Source organism: Myxocyprinus asiaticus, chromosome 33 (assembly GCF_019703515.2).
Source record: "Myxocyprinus asiaticus isolate MX2 ecotype Aquarium Trade chromosome 33, UBuf_Myxa_2, whole genome shotgun sequence".
NCBI lineage: Eukaryota > Metazoa > Chordata > Actinopteri > Cypriniformes > Catostomidae > Myxocyprinus > Myxocyprinus asiaticus.
The window spans coordinates 2,759,219-2,780,426 of NC_059376.1; the positions used below are offsets into that span (position 1 = coordinate 2,759,219).

At 38.8% G+C, this 21,208-nt stretch overlaps 1 protein-coding gene across 2 annotated transcripts in view; it reads right to left on the reverse strand.

Moving 5' to 3' along the window:
• gabrd (gamma-aminobutyric acid type A receptor subunit delta) overlaps positions 1-16,365 on the reverse strand; it is a 39,767-nt gene extending 23,402 nt beyond the window's left edge. Inside the window, exons 1-2 of one of the 2 annotated variants that reach the window (XM_051668787.1) lie at positions 16,144-16,365; positions 3,610-3,725 (exon numbers count right to left, since the gene is read on the reverse strand). In XM_051668787.1, coding sequence (XP_051524747.1) covers positions 3,610-3,725; positions 16,144-16,211 — 184 coding nt within the window. In that variant the 5' untranslated portion in view covers positions 16,212-16,365. The remainder of the gene's footprint in view (positions 1-3,609; positions 3,726-16,143) is intronic. The other variant, XM_051668789.1, reaches the window with a different exon arrangement.
• Between the last annotated feature and the right edge of the window lie 4,843 nt (positions 16,366-21,208).

The window sequence follows — 21,208 nt, forward strand, 5'->3', positions numbered from 1 at the left end:
TCTTATGCTTAAAAAAAGATACAACCTTCCTTCTTTTTATAGGGTGCCCCAGCCCATTAATATTCCAGGTGGAGAGAAACATTTTACCTATATTAATGTGTGACATAATGACATGCAAAGAACAACTGTGTACCCAAGGCTAAATTATATAGACCACTATCCAACATTGCTGTAACCAAAAAATCCTTAATAACCCACAGATCAAAAAAAGAAGATGTGCTTCAACCTCGCGCATAACATTCTCAACTGGCGTCCATCCCCTAGAAATCCGACAGTCCATGCATGCTCACGAGATGTTCTGCGACACCATTGCTACAAAATTACTTCAGTCCGGTGTTTTTTTTTATTTCCTTTTTTTCTTCTTTTTTTTCTTTGAACACAAACCATACCATTGAACTGCACATAGAAGTTTTCAATGAAACAGGCCCCACTAAACAACAACATCAAACCTCTAAAATGAAAAAATAAACTCAACAATAAGTCAATAAAGTGAGAGAGATAAAAATAATAATAATAATAATATTAAAAAAGTAAAACGAGAGAGAGACACAGTGGACAACCAACTGAATAACAAACCCTCTCAGACTGCATCAGTACATGTACAATGTGTTGTCTATATTGTTGATTCAGTGTGGGCAAAGTTACCCACTCACTCCATTGATTTAATGAAGGCCATAGCTTGTTGTGGGCATGTGAAAGTCTTATGTCCATCCTTGGCATCAATTCTCAGCTTGAGAAAGCAATGCGAAGATCACATCCTGTGTGTGAAGTTACTTCTTACACTCTTTGAATCTCTCCTGTTTCGCTTGTGTAGCACTGGCAAAGCCCAGAATAACCATAATGTTGTAATCCTCCCAGCACAACTTGCCTTTATTCCTCACCACATGTTAAACAAAATCTGTCTGCCGACCGCAAAAGTCTTGCCAGAGTGGATCAGGGTCTGCCACCCGCCCTGGGAAGCTGACCGAGAGCTCTGTGCGTGCGCTCTATTTCCAGATTATCCGCCCATGTCTGTCTTTGTGCGAGCATACGATCCCTGTTCTACTCCCGGCCGCGCGCTCTTCTGTCTGTCTTGTGTGAGCACGCGGGCTGTTTTATTCCCAGCCGTGCGCTCTTCTGTCTGTTTTGTTTTATGTCTGGAGTATGGTGTCTGGGTACTGACTTCCTGACTAGTTCAGTTCCAGTCTGTGTCGGGACCCAGACATTCATACTCCTTGTCTGTCTCGTGTATGCGGACACGCTTTGAGCTCACCTTGCGCCGCGCACACGGGGTGCGAGCTGGCTTCTTGTTTGTGCTGAGGTTCAGTCACTTCGGTAAGGTGTCGGGTGTGTGTGGCCAAACTCTCACACAAGTGTCTGTTCCTGTCTTGTTTGTCGACTGTCATGAGTGTATATCACCTCACTGTCTCGGCGATGTGCGCTCATGCCAATCGGTTGTTTTGCCTGCTATTGTTTCTGTAGCACCGTGTGCTTCTCGCATGTGTGCTAGAATCCTGTTTACCCTGATCACCTTCCTGTTCCTATGCAGTCCGGTTGGTCCTGTTTCCCTATGCATTTCTTTGGATTACTTTTCCCCTTCGGGGTAGTTTATGTTTTCCCCCTCGTGGGATTTTGTTTCATTAATAAAGTGTTTTTGGTTTTTTTAACTCTGCGTTTAGTTCAAACCTGTGACAGGCCCGCTATGTCGTACAAATTCAGAATAAGCCCGTCCAGAAACTTGACCATATCTTAACCTTCCTTTCCCTCTGGGATTCCATCGAAATGAACATTATTACATCTGCTTCGATTTTCCATATTGTGTAATTTTTCCCAAACCTAATCCATATCAATTTGGTGGCCGTTGGGTTAGTCTGCCGCTCTTCTCCGGCTGCTTCCAGAAACTCAATTCGCTTTTTATCGTCTTTCTTTATCTTTCTTTATTGTCCACTCATGTGGAAATTTGTCTTTGGCCCCCCACATAGTGGTTAAGAACATTAAGATCATCTTACATAAAACAATGAAACACAGTTTTTCACATCTGCACATGAACACAATGCAAACACAATCTGCACTTATACCTTTCCTTTCAGCCTTGTGCACACCAGAAGCATCAACACATCAAAATCAACAATTACATATTCAATAAAACAACAGAAGATGGTATAAATTCTTAAAAATATATTTAGTGGCTCTGGGCATTCTATATCATTGACCTGAAGGCAATCTTTCAAATTAATTATACAGAGGATGTAAAGGATCACTCACTAGCAACATGGCTTTCCTCTTTGTTTGAGTTAAATATATGTCTGAATTCTGTCTTTGTGGCTTCCCAATTATTTTACTTGCAATAGTCACAACTCTTGTTAATTTATTCCTGTTCTTGACCCCTACCTTTCCATACCAACATGTAATATTATACCTCATGATGCTCTCCACTAAACTACTAATATAAACCATTTCCAAAATATCTTTGTTCACTTGAAGGCTATTCAGCTTCCTAAGAAGGTATAAGCATTGCATTGCCTTCTTATAAATGTGATCAGTGTTTATAATAAAATTCTGATTATAATCCAAAAACAGTCCAAGATATTTAAAATTTTCAACCATTTCCACAACTTGACCATTAATTATAACCGGTTGACATAATGGTAAATGTTCCCTTTTCTTATAGACAATAAGTTCTTTTGTCTTGTTTATGTTCAACAGCAGGGCACTTTCCTGACACCAGCTCAAAAATTTACTGATGCAAGTCATAGGAAAACTCTATCTCCTTATTATCATCGTCCCTAAACATTAGCCTGACCAATGCCATGTCATCTGCATATTTAAGTAAACAGAAGTTATTATCTTGAATCTGCATTTCATAAATATAAATAGAAAAAAGGGCTGGTGATAACACACATCCTTGAGGTACACCTATTTTTACAATTATTTGCTCAGACATGGAATCCTGATCTAGTACTCTCTGGGGCAGATTTGTTAAAAAATCTTTAATCCACAATACAAGATTTCCATTAGTACCCAGTTTAAAAAGCTGTTGTAATAAAATTTCAGTCTTAATAGTATTAAATGCAGAACTAAAATCAATAAATAAAACTCTAGCATAAGCTTGAGGGTACTGAAGGTGTTTCAACCTCGCTTTTCAACCTCGTCCATTCTTGTGATCATGGTGGAATGTTTTGCCTCAATAGCTGTGGTTGCTTGACGTATTTCCATGAGGCCCTCCTTGTTGGTTTCGAGATTTTCATTAAAGTTATGCACTATAGTAAAAGTATTTTGCTGTCATAAGATAGCATTGTGTGAGGAACAGGGAGACAAGTATAGTAAGTGTTTTTTTAACTGATAATCTGCCATTTTACACATGATTTGTATGAAAGTGAATAAAAAACATTGTTGTAGCGCCTCTAGTGTTAATTTCACCAGGAAACGGCCACGATATGTACAACGAGACACGTAAAAATTATTTAGCAAAAATGTAGGTATAGTAACGTGATTCTATGAGACCAGGTTGTTAATTTCTGACAGTGTTCTCTCCCATCTTTCCCTCGATTTATCAGGATTTATGCTAAGTATAAGTGCAAATGTGTTGAGCAGTGAAAGGTAAGCCAATGTGGTGAGCTGTAGACTCACCTCCGATCCCTGGGCGAAAGTTTCGAGCATAGCCTTTCATTAAATCATCCAGATTAGGCAACCATGATATTTCAATGTCTGTGCCCACATAGTCCCCTATATCACTCAGCATGGCCCTGTGGAAACAAAGCATCTTCACTTTAAGAACTCATCAAGTGAACCTTTGTGTGACTGATGTGGAACTGTAGTTGTATCCTTTGATAATCGTAACCATATTTCGCCAACCCGGTCTAATGAGAAGACAAAATATAGTTGTCTCATACAAAAATATACCAAGTCTCTAGTTTAAACAGGGTAATGTTTTGAAAAGATTAAAAAAGTATCAAATTGATTAGTTGCTAAGTAACCATGAATCCAATCCATCCCAAAATAAAAAAATTATAATAATGCAATTAGCACAACAAACCCTTCACACATGCAAAGTTTGGCGAGTTTTCAGCCTGGGGACATAAAGTTGTAGCTGTTCAAAATGAGAAAGAATAATAAGCATACACTGATATTCTAAATATGTAATTCTGTTGTAATTATTTCTTCATGTTTCCTTCTTTGATGGAACGCCAAATGCATCTTATACACATTTTATAAGAACCCTTTCAAGAGCTCTATTAATAGAATTAATGAATAAGCCACAAACACAATATGCAGAGCTCATTTTTACTTTTATATAAATGCAAAATGGCATACATAGCAGGCGCGGCTCGTTCATATGGCGAGGTAGGGCAGAGCCCCTCCTAAACATTCATAGACTTTAAAACATAGATCCATACTATAAACTGCAAATAATGTTATTTTTTATGCCGTAAATGCGTTCAAAATGCTGACCTATGTATTTAAAAGAAGGCATAGAATAAGTTTTTATTCTGTTTTTAAGTCGTAATGTTGCTGAAACCTTAATTACACTGTTTGATGTAGATATATGTGCATGTGGGCAGAGAATCTGCTGCTCTCCTGAACTCCACAGCGCCCCTCATTTTTCCAATGGAACTCTGTGGTCAAATATGGTACTGCAGCAAGCCATCATTGAGACGCATTGGGGCAGAAATTAATCTGCCCATAAACGTAGAGCCAAAGCAAAGGTAACTTCAGTATTAGTGTGCGCCAGAACATTGCAAGTGCTACTGATGGACGTGTGTAACAGCGTGTAGTTTCTATTGCTAATTCAAGACAAACTGCCATCAAACAACAAAAAATACTTTGGAAATTAAAATACAAGGGTAGGTGATTAGACATTGTATGTATTGTATGACAAAAAATTTTATGTCAAAAAACCTTGGCTAATGGTTGCACTTAACTGAATAATATGCTATGTTTCCCATATTTACTTTTTCGTTCTTATTTTGCAAGGGGACAGGGGGATGTATAGAATAACATTGCCATATGTGATTTGAAACCTTTGCAAGATCTAAGGAGCTTGGAAACAGAAGTTGTTTAAGAGAAATTCAAATGAGACGCCCCGGAAATTCCTCAAATGTGATCAATTACGGACTCTGCCAAGAGGATGCCAAAAAGTCTAACAAAACCAGGCGTAAATGAGCTAAGAGTCCAAAAGAATCTCATAAAAACTGCTCTGCAAATTGTCAACTATCTTGGGAACGAAGGACAACACTGATAGCATCTCGACCACTGGATTAAAAAGCCCCACTCAGAACGGAGACATTCTTTGTTCTTCTATATAGCCAATTTGCTACACTTAAATTGGCTACATCACATTGAGACCAAGCACCCAAGTTTGGTGACCAAGCCACATTAGTTTTTTGATAGGAAGCTAAAGGAATTGCAGTCACAGAAGAAAGTAATTAAGACATTTAGCACTGTAAATACCAAGGCAACCGAAGCATCATATTGCATGGCGTTATCCATAGCTAAGGCAGGTAAACCCCACAACACTGGTAAAATTTTTCTTCTCCCTGCTGCTAAAGACATTGTCCAAGACAGAGAGATTGAAAAGACAGGCACTTGATCTGAACCTTTGAACTGTTTTTGGACACAAAACCAATGCTTTTATCATCTCTCCAAAGGCACAAGACAACCTTCTCTTGGGTTTTACAATGTATATACATATATTATGAACTTTAACACTATCACAAGACTCAACTGTATCATCATTTTACACTGCGCAAAGCAGTCTATTTTTCGAAGCCAAAAATTGACAAATTCATCTTACCCAAATTATTTTAACCTAACTGTAACCTTTAAAATATGTGTTATGACTTGTAATCACTGTTATAACTGACACATTTGAACATTGTCGTTTTTATCTTGTTTTCTTCGTGTTATATCAATAGTAAGGTAATGTCACGGTCCTGTCACCTTTTCAGGTTGGGTTGCTTCCTGGTGGGACTGTGGCAGTACCGGCCTGCCTCAGTGTTTTGTGTACCCCCACGTGTGAGCGCTCGGTTCTGGTTGTTTGGGACTGCCGTGCGCGAGTTACCGCCATGCGCTCTCCGGTGATGTCATGGTCCTGCAAACCTGTCAAGTTGGATTTTGTCTGATGAGGACCACGGCATCATCGTTCCCTGTCTGTTTTTGTCAAAGCGAGTTTATGTTTTGCCCTTTTGTGTTTCAGGTGCCGCTGGCATGCTGAATCAGTGTTTCCATGGAAACCCTGATTGTTTTCATGGGAACACTGACCATGACACCCTTGAGCTGCGAGCGGCACATGCCCCTTGTTTGTTTCTCCGCTTATTTTAATCCCCTTGTGTGTCATGTCCAATGTTGGATCATTGTTGCTGTGTTGCTCAATGTGTGGTGTTGTTGAATGTTGTTGATCTGTGGTTTTATGTGAGGTCTAACGTTTGTTTACCTTACAGTTCGCCTTCGCCTGTATTCACCACCCAGTATACCTGGAGGAGGATTCCTCGTTCTGTCCACGTGTTGGGGGAAACCGTTGCCTGGGCTTTGTTTTCAGTTTAAATACTTTTCCTGTTGACTAATAAACTCATTGAACTGTTTCCTCTGCTCTTGGGTCCTATCTCTCACCTGTTCCCTGACAGAATGATCCAACCACACATTGACCCAGTGGAGAAATCATCTCTTCGCTCTGCCCTCTCACAGCGAGAAGCCCTGCTGAGGCGGCACCAGGATCAGATCTCCGCTTCGAGCAGCGTATTGGAGAGGAAAAATAGTTGTTAATCAACTGCCCCACCTATATCTGTGGTCACGAGCCTACTAATACATAGGCCTAAATACATATACAGTTTGTATATTTCAAGTCTGTATATTTAAACTGAAGTCTACCTTCTTGGACTTAATTCTTACTCTTCACACATAAAGCAAAATCATTTCATTTTTGGGTGAACTATTTGTTAAAAGGAATATTCCGGGTTCTATACAAGTTTAGCTCAATCAGCAGCATTTGTGGCATAATGTTGATTACCACTAAAATTAATTTAGTCTCATCCCTCTAAAATCTAAAATCTTGGTTACAGTGAGGCACTTACAATGGAAGTCAATGGGGCCAATTTTTGGAGGGTTTAAAGGCAGAAATGTGAAGCTTATAATTTTATAAAAGCACTTACATTAATTCTTCTGTTAAAAGTAATGTATTATTTGAGCTGTAAAGTTGTTTAAATCGTCATTTTAGGGTTTTAGATTTTGTTGACATTACATTGTCATGGCAACGAAGTTGTAAAAGTGGCTATAACTTTACACAGATGCAGTTAGTAAGTGATTTTATCACAGTAAAATCATGTTAACACACATATTGTTTATGTCTTGTGGCTATACCTTTGAAACAGTGAGGATTTTAATGTTTATGGATTGGCCCCATTGACTTTCATTGTGAGTGCCACACTGAAGCCTTGATTTTTGCTTTTTTTTACAACAATTTTTTTGTGGTAATCAACATTGTGCCACAAATTGCTGTCGATTGAGCTTAACTTGTATTAAACCCAGCATATTCCTTTAAAACCCTTATGTTCTGGTATTTTTGACCTGTTTGAGAGTTAAACATTTTTCTTTCTTTCTTTCATCTTTCTCCACAACAATGAATAAATGAATAAGTAAATTTTAGTTTTATAACATTTTATGATCCTATATGATACTATAATTTATGTCAGTGATACTCAAAGTCTTGTCAAATCTGGCCCCACACATGGTTAAAAGTTTAGACCAGCAGATTTCAAAGTGTGAGGCGAGAGAACTTTAGAGGCGGCGCAATGTGAGAAAAACAAAACAGAAAAAATAACTGTAAACATCTGGTTAGCTAACTTCACTTTTTTGCGTGGGGCAAAATGGATCGATTTTTAGTACCTACAGTGAGAGAGGAGACAGAGTCTGGGGCGAGCAGAAAATGGAGGAAGTATGACCATGATTATTTAAAGGTGCTATATGTAATATTTGTACTGTACTAAATCATAAAATGACCATAATATGTCATTAAAGAATTAGGAAACATGCTAAGTTGAAATAATGGCTTCTCATATAACAATGCTACAGCCAGTATATTCTACTTTGAAGTTTCCATTCCGGGACGGAATTTCTGTTTATGTTTTGGCCTGTGTGATCTCACCCACTGCCCACTCACCAATAGTATATCGACACTGCCGGATTGCCAGATTTGAACAAGTTTGCAGGCAAACAACACTGCGTGCTGCAGCCATGGAAGCCAGCAAATGAACTAGATCAGAGATGACAGATTCCACCCAACATAAAAAGCCTCGTCATCATCTAAAAACCACCATGACCAGAGGTGTAGTAAAACAAGGATAAATATAGGAGATGCCTTTGGAAGATGGAGACAGCTTAAAGCCCAGAAATCCTTTAAAACGGATGCTGAGTTGGCTAATTTGCGTGTCAACATTCTGGCAACCTGCATGAGCTAGTACCCATTTCAAACGTTTGTTGTCAATCTTACATATAGCACCTGCTGGATTTTTTCCTCATAACAGCAGAAACAACTTAAAATACTCCGTCATTTTTGGGCATACAGATAAGTGTAAGACGTCATTAGAGACTATAAAGGGTCTACTTTTAATTGTGTACACTCACAATAACAACAAAACCTTGTGCTTTTGTAAAATAAAGAAAATAAACAAGATGCGCTTTCAGCCGTCTCTGTCTCTGCGAGCATCTTTCTGAAACACGTCACAAAAATGAACAGAAACTCTGCAAATACACATCACACAAACATGAAACATATGTCTAAATAAAACTTAAAATGTCTAATTTTAAATAAAACAATTCAAATTTAAAACAAATATTCTCCTGCAATGTAATCTGTATGAAACAAAGCGATGTACAGTTTCTCCTGGCTCAGCTAATGTGATCACACCCACCAGCAGAGCGCACTATTCATATGGTAATGTGCTGAGGCGATCAATGCAAATGGTAAACGCCCCCAACACTGCCTTAAAAAACATCGTTCATTCACTTTTCTGCACGTTTGGAAGATGGCACGCTACACAGGTGAGGAAGCTCCTGGATTGTGACGAAGAGTTCACATTTTCCTCAGAAGAAAAGCGGGACTCCAACGAGGAACGTTTGAAGAGCGACTTGATCCAGCCGAGGATACAATTTCGGATGAGTAAGTCTTTATTTTTTTTAAACGTACATATTTTACTAGTTGGACTATTTCCAGACTTGCCAGCCAGTATTCAAAGTATCGAAATTTGAAATATGTCCTAATAGGCAAGTTTTAGTTACATTTAAATTTTGTTTTGTCTAAAGCAGGTATTTAAATTGTATGCTGTATGATATAAATATGATATGTAATATGATATAAAAATAATATGAATGTTTAGATTATATTTTAACTAGTGTTTATGCTGCCTCATTATCATCAATGAAGCTTGTGCTTGCAAATATCTGTTCAGGTGTAAATATGTAAAATGTGCTGTACATATGCCCATATTAGAAAATCAGCATATTAGAATGATTTCTGAAGGATCATGTGACACTGAAGACTGCAGTAATGATGCTGAAAATTCAGCTTTGATCACAGGAATAAATTGCATTTTACAATATATTCAAATAGAAAAGATATTTTAAATTGTAAAAATATTTCACAATATCACTGTTTTTGCTGCATTTTTGATCAAATAAATGCAGCCTTGGTGAGCAGAAGAGACTTCTTTTAAAAACATTAAAAAATCTTACAGATCTAAAACTTTTAAATGGTAGTGTAGGTCTAAAGTTTTTAACTAAAGTACTTTATGTAAAGAAAATGTATATTCAGATTACTTCTTTTAACTTAAACTTGATTTTGTAAATAAGCTACAAACAATACATTCAATCATTAAGTCTCCTCACATTCATTCTCTCTCAGGGGAGGGGTCTTTGTCTCCTCAGGTGTGAATCACATCAATATTCATGATCATCCACGCCTCCTCGCATATGGCCTTTCTAACACTAAAAGTGTCTTACAAAAGTTGAATGACTATATTGTTTTGTATGAATGAGTGATCAGGATGGTTTTCACATTATTTTGTAGCAAAAACTCTAAGCTACAAGATCCAGTTCTCAAAAGTCTTGTGAACAAATGTTTAGTATATGGCCTTATTTCAGTGACTTATGTTTTTTCAGAAACCACACATAAATATTTTCTCAAAAATACAAACATGTACATACATGTTGCTCACATATTATTGTAGCCCAGTTTGTGCTGAATACAGTGTTATCAGACTTTAGCCATTAATATGTTTTGAAACAACTGAAAAAAGCACAAATGTCAAGGCATGTCAAAACTTCTCCAGTGCCCAAAACACCCTTAGACCCCAGAGGGTTAAAGTTTGGATTTTCATGGATTGGTCCTCATTATGCTCCCCTGCCACAGTGTATTATTTGCAAAGAGGTGCTAGCTAATGACAGTATGAGACCATGTAAACCCTGCCATCACATTGAGACCAAGCACCCAAGTTTGGTGACCAAGCCACATTAGTTTTTTGATAGGAAGCTAAAGGAATTGCAGTCACAGAAGAAAGTAATTAAGACATTTAGCACTGTAAATACCAAGGCAACCGAAGCATCATATTGCGTGGCGTTATCCATAGCTAAGGCAGGTAAACCCCACAACACTGGTAAAATTTTTCTTCTCCCTGCTGCTAAAGACATGTGTTCGGCAATGATGGGAGAAGCTGCTGCTGCCAAGCTAAATGCGATCCCAGTGTCTGACAATACCATCCAGCGCCACTTCACATCATACGCCATGTCTGAGATGGAACAGGTGCTGGACAGTATTTGTGAGAGCCCTTTCTCCTAAATTCAGCTGGACGAGTCTACCGGCGTCGCTAACTGTGCTTAGCTAATGGTGTATGTGCGCTATATTAAAGAGCTCAGTGTCCAGGAGGAGTTTTTGCTTTGTCATTCTCTGTCAGCTCGCACTACAGCAGAAGAAATCTTCAAGGCTTTGAATGATTTCATTCAGGAGAGTCATATTGATTGGTGCCGCTGTTGTGGAATATGTAATGATGGTGCAAGGGCAATGACAGGTCACCACAGTAGTCTGGTGAAACAGGTGCAAGCAGTTTCCCCCGCCACTGTTTGGAAACACTGTTTCATCCATAGCCAGGCCTTGGCGACCAAGAAGATGCCCAAAGAGCTGCGCGCTGCCCTGGATGAGGCATTAAAAATTGTAAACCTAATTAAATCACGCACCATAAATGCTCATCTCTACTCCATCCTCTGTAATGAGATGGACGCTCACTTCCAACAGCTGCTCCAGCACTCTGAGGTCTGGTGGCTGTCCCGGGGCAAGGTCCTCTGGATTCAGGAAAAAGTTGGACCTGTGGTGTGCTCATGTTGAACGGGGCTTGGTGGAAATGTTCCCAACCTTGGAAGATGTTGTGGGGAGGGCAGGGCTGCAAATGGACTCTTGAAGGGGTTGTGTGAACAGTTTGGAGAGTATTTTGGAGAGGAGACCTTGGCAAATCAGTGGATGAGAAATCCATTCTCTTTCCCAGTGACACCCCGTGATGGACTGACCATACAAGAGGAAGAGGCCCTAGTCATGCTGAACTCTAATATGGACTTGAAACAAAAGATGAGTGAAGTGTCACTTGCACAATTTTGGCTGTCTGTGGAGATTGAGTTCCCCCACCTCTCCAAAAAGGCTATAAAAGTGCTCATCCCCTTCACCTCCACTTACCTGTGTGAGTGCGGGTTTTCCGCATTGACCATGATTAAAAGCAAGTACCGGTCAAAGCTGCAATTAGAGGATGATCTACGTTTATTCCTTTCTACAGTGCATCCCTGCACCAACTGCCTATGCACATCAAAGACACAGACTCATTGCTCCCACTAAAGTAGAGGTGAGCAAAATAAGGAGGATAAATTGGCAGTTTATTGCCGACAGCTATATGGAAAGGATTTACGCACAATGTTGAGACAGCGATATGAAAAGCAGTGCTGTGCATGGTGCGCAGTGATGATTTCGTTTGGTGTCCAACTGACTTTGATCTGTTCAAAAATTATTTGATTAGAGTAAAATTGCACAAATAGGCCTTACAATGTATGCTTTTGTTGAATTGAGGTTATTTTAGTAGGCTATTGTTGAGTCTGTTTTCAATTTAGTTATTGGACTGAGGATTAATTGTTAAATAATTCTCATTAAGAGTAGCCCACAATTTAGGCATGAATGTGGGAGAATGTTGGGCTGAGTGCAATAACGATGTTTTAAAAAATCTATGTTTTAAAGTCCTTCAGAGTGGAATTGTGTTCAAAAAGTGTGTTCAAAACATGTTTAAAAAAATGTTTACAACAATAATAGTAATAATAGTAATAACAATTAGTGTGTGTGTATGTGTGTAGGGGGGTGGGGCTGGGGGGGTAGGTGGGTAGCTGTTTTTATGTTCTCTGAGGGGAGGCTCACTTTCCCACACTTTGAAAATGCCTGGTTTAGACAATACAACAAATCAGAAGATACAAAGCACCAAAAACATAAATAAAAAGGACAATTACATTAATTTTATAGCTTTATAGGGTTCTGAAATGGTTTAAATATAACTTCTAAGATCAATGTTGCAAATTGTATTATATAAAGGCTTTTTTTGAGTGACTAGCTTTGTGAATAACACATTTTGCTAAAATAATTTAGAGATTAAGGATATATTTCTCGTTTTTTATGGATTTTGTGAACAAAGTAAAATATCACACGGTTCTAAGCATATGGTTCACCATACGTACTTACTGGACCGTTTCATTCTAGCACTGAATGCTGAGGAGGAGTCTAGCCAACAGCCTCAGAAGGACTGGTCTAGGAAGGACACAGCCTAACTAGGCTGCAGCCTTCCATTTGAGAAGTGGCCTGCAAAGTGGACTTCACACTTTATTCAGCAATCTTAAGGCAGATTCCAATCTGTAGGCCTATATATTCATTTTGAAGGCACTTCAAATGGCACAGGGATTAAGAATACGTCGACACATTACTTCACATCCCAACCCACCATTAGAGAACTGTATGGACCTGTATGAATGCATCATATCTAACAATAATTCAGTGAAGACTTGGAAAGGTCTTATTTGACCTGAACAAAACAGTTGTTTGGAACTTTCTCCAAAACAGAAAGGAATAGATAACTTCCTCTTAAAATACATCATATTCCATGTGCATCTGGCTACAATCATTTGTCTTTGTTAAGAAGGTACAAATCCAGTTGCTTTTGTCCTGCTTTTCCCAGGCCATATTTGATCTGATTCATGTCGCATGATTCGTTTCAATTCAAGTCCACTAACCATTAGACCACGGCTCTGATCATACCATTTTTTCAGTCCAAGCCTTTAAATACTAGCATTTTTTTTATCATTGTTTTCAATGAAATTTGTTTTTATAATTTCTGACACATTTGACACATTTCACCAGTAAACCCATGCTTGCTTGTGTCATGTGTCCTTTATCCTGTACAACAAACCTCAACCTGCTGGTTGTGTGGCCAAGTAGATTAGGATTTCACTTACAATGGAAGTGAATGGGGCCAATGTTTGGAGGGTTTTAAGGCAGAAAGTTTCGAATTCTATAAAAGCACTTTCTTTAATTGTTCTGTTAAAACTTGTGTATTATTTGAACTGTAAAGTTGTTTAAATCATCATATTAATGGTCGTTTTTGTAAAATCGTTTTACAGGAAAAACATGAACAAGCATATTGTTTTCGTCTTGTGGCTTTACTTTTGAAACAGTGAGTATTTTAACAATTAGGGATTGGCTCCATTCACTTCAATTGTACGTGCCTCACTGTAACCAAGGTTTTTGAATTGTATTTTATTTTTTTAAGAAAAGGAACAAATCGAAATACATTTTTGTGGTAAATATTATGCCACAAATGCTCTCGAATGATCTTACTGAATCCGGAATTACAGCATCCTTGTATTCTTGCAAAAGCTAAACAAGTGAAAAGAATCAAATAACACTGGCATATTAGAGCAAGAGTTAATTGTATAATGACAATGGATTTTAAATGAAAGGTTAAACTGTGTTCCCTTTCAAGAAGGTAACCCACCAGGGGGAGTTGACTTTGAAACCCTATATACCGTCACGCCAATTTGATTGGCTGGTGATGCTAGGTGCTCCGCCTATGATGATGTCATCGTAGGCATCTAAGCCATAGCCCAGCACCACACCATCAGAATTTTCCTCTTTCTGGGCAGCATAGAATTCCTTTGTGCTCTGGAACCCTAAACCAACGTCTGACTGATCCGGTCCCTCTGTTTTCTAACAGTATTCTTTGAGACTAATTGCATTCTATGCAAGCGCATGAAACTCATGACGCTTGACTCTAGCGAGTGGGCACACATGTCCAACAAACGTGTTCAGTCCATCCTCCTACATTTGATGAGGTTCAGCCAAGCAGAACCCTGCAATTAAAAAAAGGTGAAAGGAGTTCACCGCAGAGTATGTAAGCGGCGTGGAGCGAGTTGTTGGCGATTTAATGAAAATAGATCATGACGGATAACCTCGCTATGTCAGAGTGACGGATAAAGATTCTTTACGAGCGCAACCTCTGAATATGATGCTTCTCACAAACATCCCTAATAATTTCAATTTAGCACCAAACACACAATTTCTGCCACGCATTTTACACAACAGCGCCACATCTGGCCCCTAATGCAGAGACGCCACTCATTATTCTTGGTTTAAACAGCTTCATATCCTCATGGTGAACACTCGCCAAAACTGTTTACATTTTAAAAACGTGTTGTGGAAGGCTTTTTTGCATTAGATCTACTACATAAATTCATATTTCAAAGATGGTTTCTTCTCAAATCAGTGTCAAATTATAGCAGGTTCTTACTGGGACAACCACATTGTTCATTGTTAATGAACTGTTTTCTTCAATCTTTTTTTCTGAATCTTTTTTCCTTGGCAATAAAAGTGAGAATGTTCCACAGTTTACTGTGGCCGAGACTTGAAGCATGAGGCTACACAGAAATTGACTTTCAAAAATAAATGTACTCTGAGAAATATTCACGGGAGTAAAAAGTGCCACAACTACAGTACAGTAGTCTTGGTCTCTCCTCTGTCTCTCTCTCTGTGTGTGTGTGTGTGTGTGTGTGTGGGTGGGTGTGTGTGTGCGTGTGTGTGGGTGGGCACAACAATGAAACCTCAAATGAAAACACAGGGGGCTGCGCAAAAAGAGGACATAAAAATGCTCGTAAGTGTGATAATTATCGTGCAGAAGGGGGCAAATACCCTAATGCGTTTGCACACATCCACAAGTGAAGTGAAGTGTGTAACAATCAAAGGGAACATAAAGGAGTTAGGGGAGAGGAACGTGTGTGTTTGTTTCACTAAATAAATAGCACATTTTTTCACATGAGGTAAAGAGTATATTTTTCATATCTAATAATCTACTGTCAGAAATACATAATCATAATGTAGGCTATTTATAAAGCAAAAAAAGATGCATATTGCCCATGAAGCTGCATGTGCCTTATGCACAGTATACGAAACTGCCTCAGTTTCCATGCAGCAACTAGAATATAAGATAAGTGCACACTGTATCATGTGCATATTTATTCTGTAAGCTATATTTAAAAGCTCCACAGATGCATTAACCTATTGATCATCTACAGAATCAGAATGACACTAGCAGAGTGACAGTATCTTAAGAATTGCTGATGCTTGAACAGTTTTAGCTCATGATCTGTGCGTTTAACATTAAACTTGTAATGTGATTGACGACTATTCTGTGTAGGTTAATGTTACAGACAGATGCGTAAAATCCACGGAAATATCAGCTTACAGTCCGATAACAGAAGAGGATATTGACAGATCAGAATCAGAATGAGCTTTATTGCCAAGTATGCTTACACATACAAGGAATTTGTCTTGGTGACAGGAGCTTCCAGTGTACAACAATACAAAAACAATACAAGAACAGCAGCTAGACATAGATAATAATACAAAAATAAAAAATAAAAACATCAACTTAAATCCAGTGCTTCCTAACCACAGCACATCAGAAAAGATGCGTTGATTCACATCTGAAAGACTAAATGATAAAGACGACACTAACTGCTGAATGATGTTTTGAAAATCAGTTCAACTATTGTATTTGTGCATATATGTGCGTATGTAATCCTCACACACTGATGTATCCTCACCTGGCCGATCTGTTTCCCCCGACAAGCACAAACCAGAAGAGCGACACGGCAAAACACAGCGATTCCATTTTGCGCAAAGGTTATAAAGTTGATTCGGGCAGAGAGGTGATCCAAATGTCCTAGTTTTCACAATATAGCGCGTCTCTCAAGAGACTGGAAGGGATGCGAGAATCATAATTCATGTTTCAGCCTGCATGTGCGCTACTGTTCAGACCGCACACGCATCTCTCTCTCTCTCTCTCTCTCTCTCTCTCTCTCTCTCTCTCTCTCTCTCTCTCTCTCTCGCGCGCGCGCATCACTGTGATGTTGCCTACGGTTCGCGAGCGACTCGTTCTTATGAACAGGTTCTTTTAAATGATTCGCTTGAACCGATTCGCGTTCGTAAATCACAAGGACTGGCTTTCTTTGATAGTAAAACAAGTATGTTTTTTTGTTTTTTTTCCAACTGTGATCAGAGCCGTTTCTAGCTGTAAGGGGTTGGCTTTATATATATATATATATATATATATATATATATATATATATATATATATATATATATATATATATTATTTTTAAATATAGCCTACTAAAAGCTGTGAGTTAGACTGAGCAGCTGTTACTATGGCTCAGTTAGACAGTTATAGGGGGCCCCCTTGTGGCCCAAGAGGGAAGGGAGAATGAAACTGCATGGAGAGAGATGTTGCGCACGCTCAAAGGGTTTTTCGTCATCTGGTCATCATGAAGCTGACCTACAAGTTGGGAGCGGAAAAAAGAAAGAAGAAAAGGATGAGGAAAAGAAACACAGCCAGACCACTGTTAAGAAAAATTGTAAGCCAGCCACAATACCAGGCTATATGGTGTTTGTTCGTTGTCATGCATGAAATTGCAACAATTAGTTAACTAGCTAATGTTTTGCAGTTGTATCCTGTTGTATATGGTTATTTTTTGTTATTTATAGTCATTTATAGTCCAAGTAGGATTTCTCCCATTTGCCTCAGAAACGGCCCTGACCATGATGGAACATTTATCTGGCTTAAACCACAATCAGGGTCTGAATTAGCACTTTAGAATAAAGCTGAAACACTTAAGGATTATTCTGGGTTCAAAACAAGTTAAACTCAATCGACAGCATTTGTGGCAGAATGTTGACTACCACATTAATTTCAACTTGCCCTTCCTTTTCTTTAAATAAAGAGGAAAAATCTGGGTAAGCCTACACTGAGGTGCTTGGAAGTGAATGGAGCCAATCTGTAAATGTTAAAATACTCACTGTTTCAAAAGTATAGTCACAAGATGTAAACAATATGCCTGTAAAGTTTATCCAATTATACATCTTCGTTGCCATGGCGACGTACTGTCATAAACCCTAAAACAAACAGCAAAAAAAGACTTTGATTTAAAATGATTTAAACAATTTTACAGCTCAAATAAAGACTATGGAAGGAATAACCTTCCAAAGGTGGCTCCTTTCACTTCTGTTGTGATTTTTTTTGGTAATCAACACTATGCAACAAATGCTGTCGATTGGAACCCATAATAGTTTTATACCAAACAGTAACACTCTCATTTAGGTCTATAGGCCTATGCCTTGATCCACAAAATAAAATAAAATAATATTAAATTAAAAAAAATAACAGGAAAAAAAAAAACCCGTGATAACAACCATACAGACAATATTTATTAACTAGTAACCGCAAAAGAATGTCCAGTAAAATGCATTTTAATGATCGAGTAGGGAACACACAGTAAATCGGCTCGTTAAAAAGAATTTTTCAAATGAACCGATTCGTTCAAATTAATCGCACTTCCCAACGCTATTACAGTTTTTCTCAATCGCTTTGGCTCAGTTCTCGAATGAGAATAATGTTTTTCACAACAATAAGTTCAAATCTCTGAACAGTTAGTTTCTTGTTCACACCAGATTTGAATTTCTTATTTATTTAAGCAAACTGCACGTGTTTTGGCACATGTGTGCAAAAGAGTAAGTACAATTGTCTACAATTTGCACAATAACTAAATGCACGTGTCTTGCTGATCAAAACTGATGAGTTGATTCTCAGTGAAACTGTCATACTCTTCACAGCTTCCAAACATTCTTTCATCGTGTGAGCCATCACATGCAAAATGATCCATTCAATTATCAAAATCTGTCAGACATACATATTCCATAAATACACTATATTGCCAAAAGTATTCGCTCACCCATCCAAATAATTGAATTCAGGTGTTCCAATCACTTCCATGGCCACAGGTGTATAAAATGAAGCACCTAGGCATGCAGACTGCTTCTACAAACATTTGTGAAAGAATGGGCCGCTCTCAGGAGCTCAGTGAATTCCAGCGTGGTACTGTGATAGGATGCCACCTGTGCAACAAGTCCAGTCGTGAAATTTCCTCGCTACTAAATATTCCACAGTCAACTGTCAGTGGTATTATAACAAAGTGGAAGCGATTGGGAATGACAGCAATTCAGCCACGAAGTGGTAGGCCACGTAAAATGACGGATGCTGAGGCGCATAGTGCGCAGAGGTCGCCAACTTTCTGCAGAGTCAATCACTACAGACCTCCAAAGTTCATGTGGCCTTCAGATTAGCTCAAGAACAGTGCGTAGAGAGCTTCATGGAATGGGTTTCCATGGCCGAGCAGCTGCATCCAAGCCATACATCACCAAGTGCAATACAAAGCGTCGGATGCAGTGGTGTAAAGCACGCCGCCACTGGACTCTAGAGCAGTGGAGACGCGTTCTCTGGAGTGACGAATCACGCTTCTCCATCAGGCAATCTGATGGACGAGTCTGGGTTTGGCGGTTGCCAGGAGAATGGTACTTGTCTGACTGCATTGTGCCAACTGTGAAGTTTGGTGGAGGGGGGATTATGGTGTGGGTTTTTTTTTCAGGAACTGGGCTTGGCCCCTTAGTTCCAGTAAAAGGAACTCTGAATGCTTCAGCATACCAAGAGATTTTGGACAATTCCATGCTCCCAACTTTGTGGGAACAGTTTGGGGATGGCCCCTTCCTGTTCCAACATGACTGCGCACCAGTGCACAAAGCAAGGTCCATAAAGACATGGATGAGCGAGTTTGGTGTGGAAGAACTTGACTGGCCTGCACAAAGTCCTGACCTCAACCCGATAGAGCACCTTTGGGATGAATTAGTGCGAAGACTGCGAGCCAGGCCTTCTCGTCCAACATCAGTGTCTGACCTCACAAATGCACTTCTGGAAGAATGGTCAAAAATTCCCATAAACACACTCCTAAACCTTGTGGAAAGCCTTCCCAGAAGAGTTGAAGCTGTTATAGCTGCAAAGGGTGGGCCAACGTCATATTAAACCCTATGGATTAAGAATGGGATGTCACTTAAGTTCATATGCGTCTAAAGGCAGATGAGCGAATACTTTTGGCAATATAGTGTATCTATGACGTAGAATGTTTGTGATGTCTGCTAAATCTCTGGCCAGACCAACAAGAGTGACAGGGTGTCCTCCAAGAAGATGGGAACTTGTAGTGTTACATAATGTGAGGAGGTACAAATGATTGTTTTTTAAAGAACTACTGCAGGTTTTTTCATTGTTGCAGGTTTTTTTTTTTTTGGATGGATGTCATTTTGTGGCAATTTTGTATATTTTTGTTGATGAGGCGGGTTTCAATCTGGCAAAAACCAGACGCCGTGGACGTAACCTTATTGGCCAAAGGGCAACCATCCAAGTGCCCGGACAACGTGGGGGAAACATCTCAATGTGTGCGGCTATATCAGAAGTTGGTGTGGTAGGCTGTAGACCAGTTCTTGGATCATACAACACTGAACACCTGATAGCTTTTCTAAATGAGCTTGAGCAGGCCTGTCAGGGTGAAGATGTCATCTATGTTATTTTATGGGACAATGTCAGTTTCCACCATGCAGAGCTGGTTCGGGAATGGTTTCAGGCACATCCTCGGGTCATGACCCTCTACCTTCCCCCATACTACCCTTTCCTCAACCCAAATTCTTCTCTACATGGAGGTGGAAGGTGTATGATCGCCATCCCCATGAGCATGTCATCCTTCAAGCCATGAATGAAGCTTGCAATGATATAACTGCAGAGCAATGTCAAACCTGGATTTGTCATGTTAGAAGGACATTCACTGTGATGTTGATGAAAATTTATGGGCAAATGTTGAAGACCGGCTTGATGTTAATTAATATTTTGTGTATTTCAGATCTCCATTTACAGTTTTCTTTTTCTTTTTTTTCTTTTTTTCACAATGCAACCACAGTATTGTTGTAAAAACTGTAAACTGCTTATGATGTGTTCTTTGATCATGTTGTATAAACATGTTTTTTTTTTTTATTTTTTTTTTATATATGGCTTTTGTCAGTTTGTTTGAACGTAAGTGTAACATCCATTGTGATGGCTGTGTTTACAGTTTTACAGTAAAGTAACATTCATTCAGCACCGAGGGTGCTTTGAAACCTGTACCTTGTATTGTTTGCTACTGAATGAACTGATTGTTAAAAGTACTAAGTTGAAAGAAGATCTTACTGTTGTGTTTTGGTGATTAAACCAAATGTTCTCATTACATATCACGATGATCTTGTGTTTTGAAACCATGATTATGTGGAATGAAAATATGTGCAACTAGAACGAAAGCATGAGCTCAGGTTTTGAAAGAATGACAAGCGGTGTTACAAGTGTGATCAGTTTAAAGTTTTGTACTAAGAGTTCTGAAAATGTACCACTTGCTTGTGAAAATTGCACCAAACCAAAAAAAAAAAAAAAAACAACTGTAAATAAGGACCACTATTGTGGACCAGGTTCTCAATTGTGGCCTTACAATGGCCTTACACCGGTCTCCTCATTGGTGTTATTTTGTCATAAACCATACATCATCATATGGTCTCTGTTTAAACACTATAAAAATATAATCTTAAGTAAAATTTGTTTAGTTTTGGGAGAACAACCGTGTCCTCAATCATTCAAACGTTTCATAGACAGAACAGGTATGTAATCCAACAATGTGCACTATACTGTAATACTGTATACTTACTGTAATGCTTCATATTACAGTAGTCCACTTGCATTTTACAGTATACATTAAATATACTTTA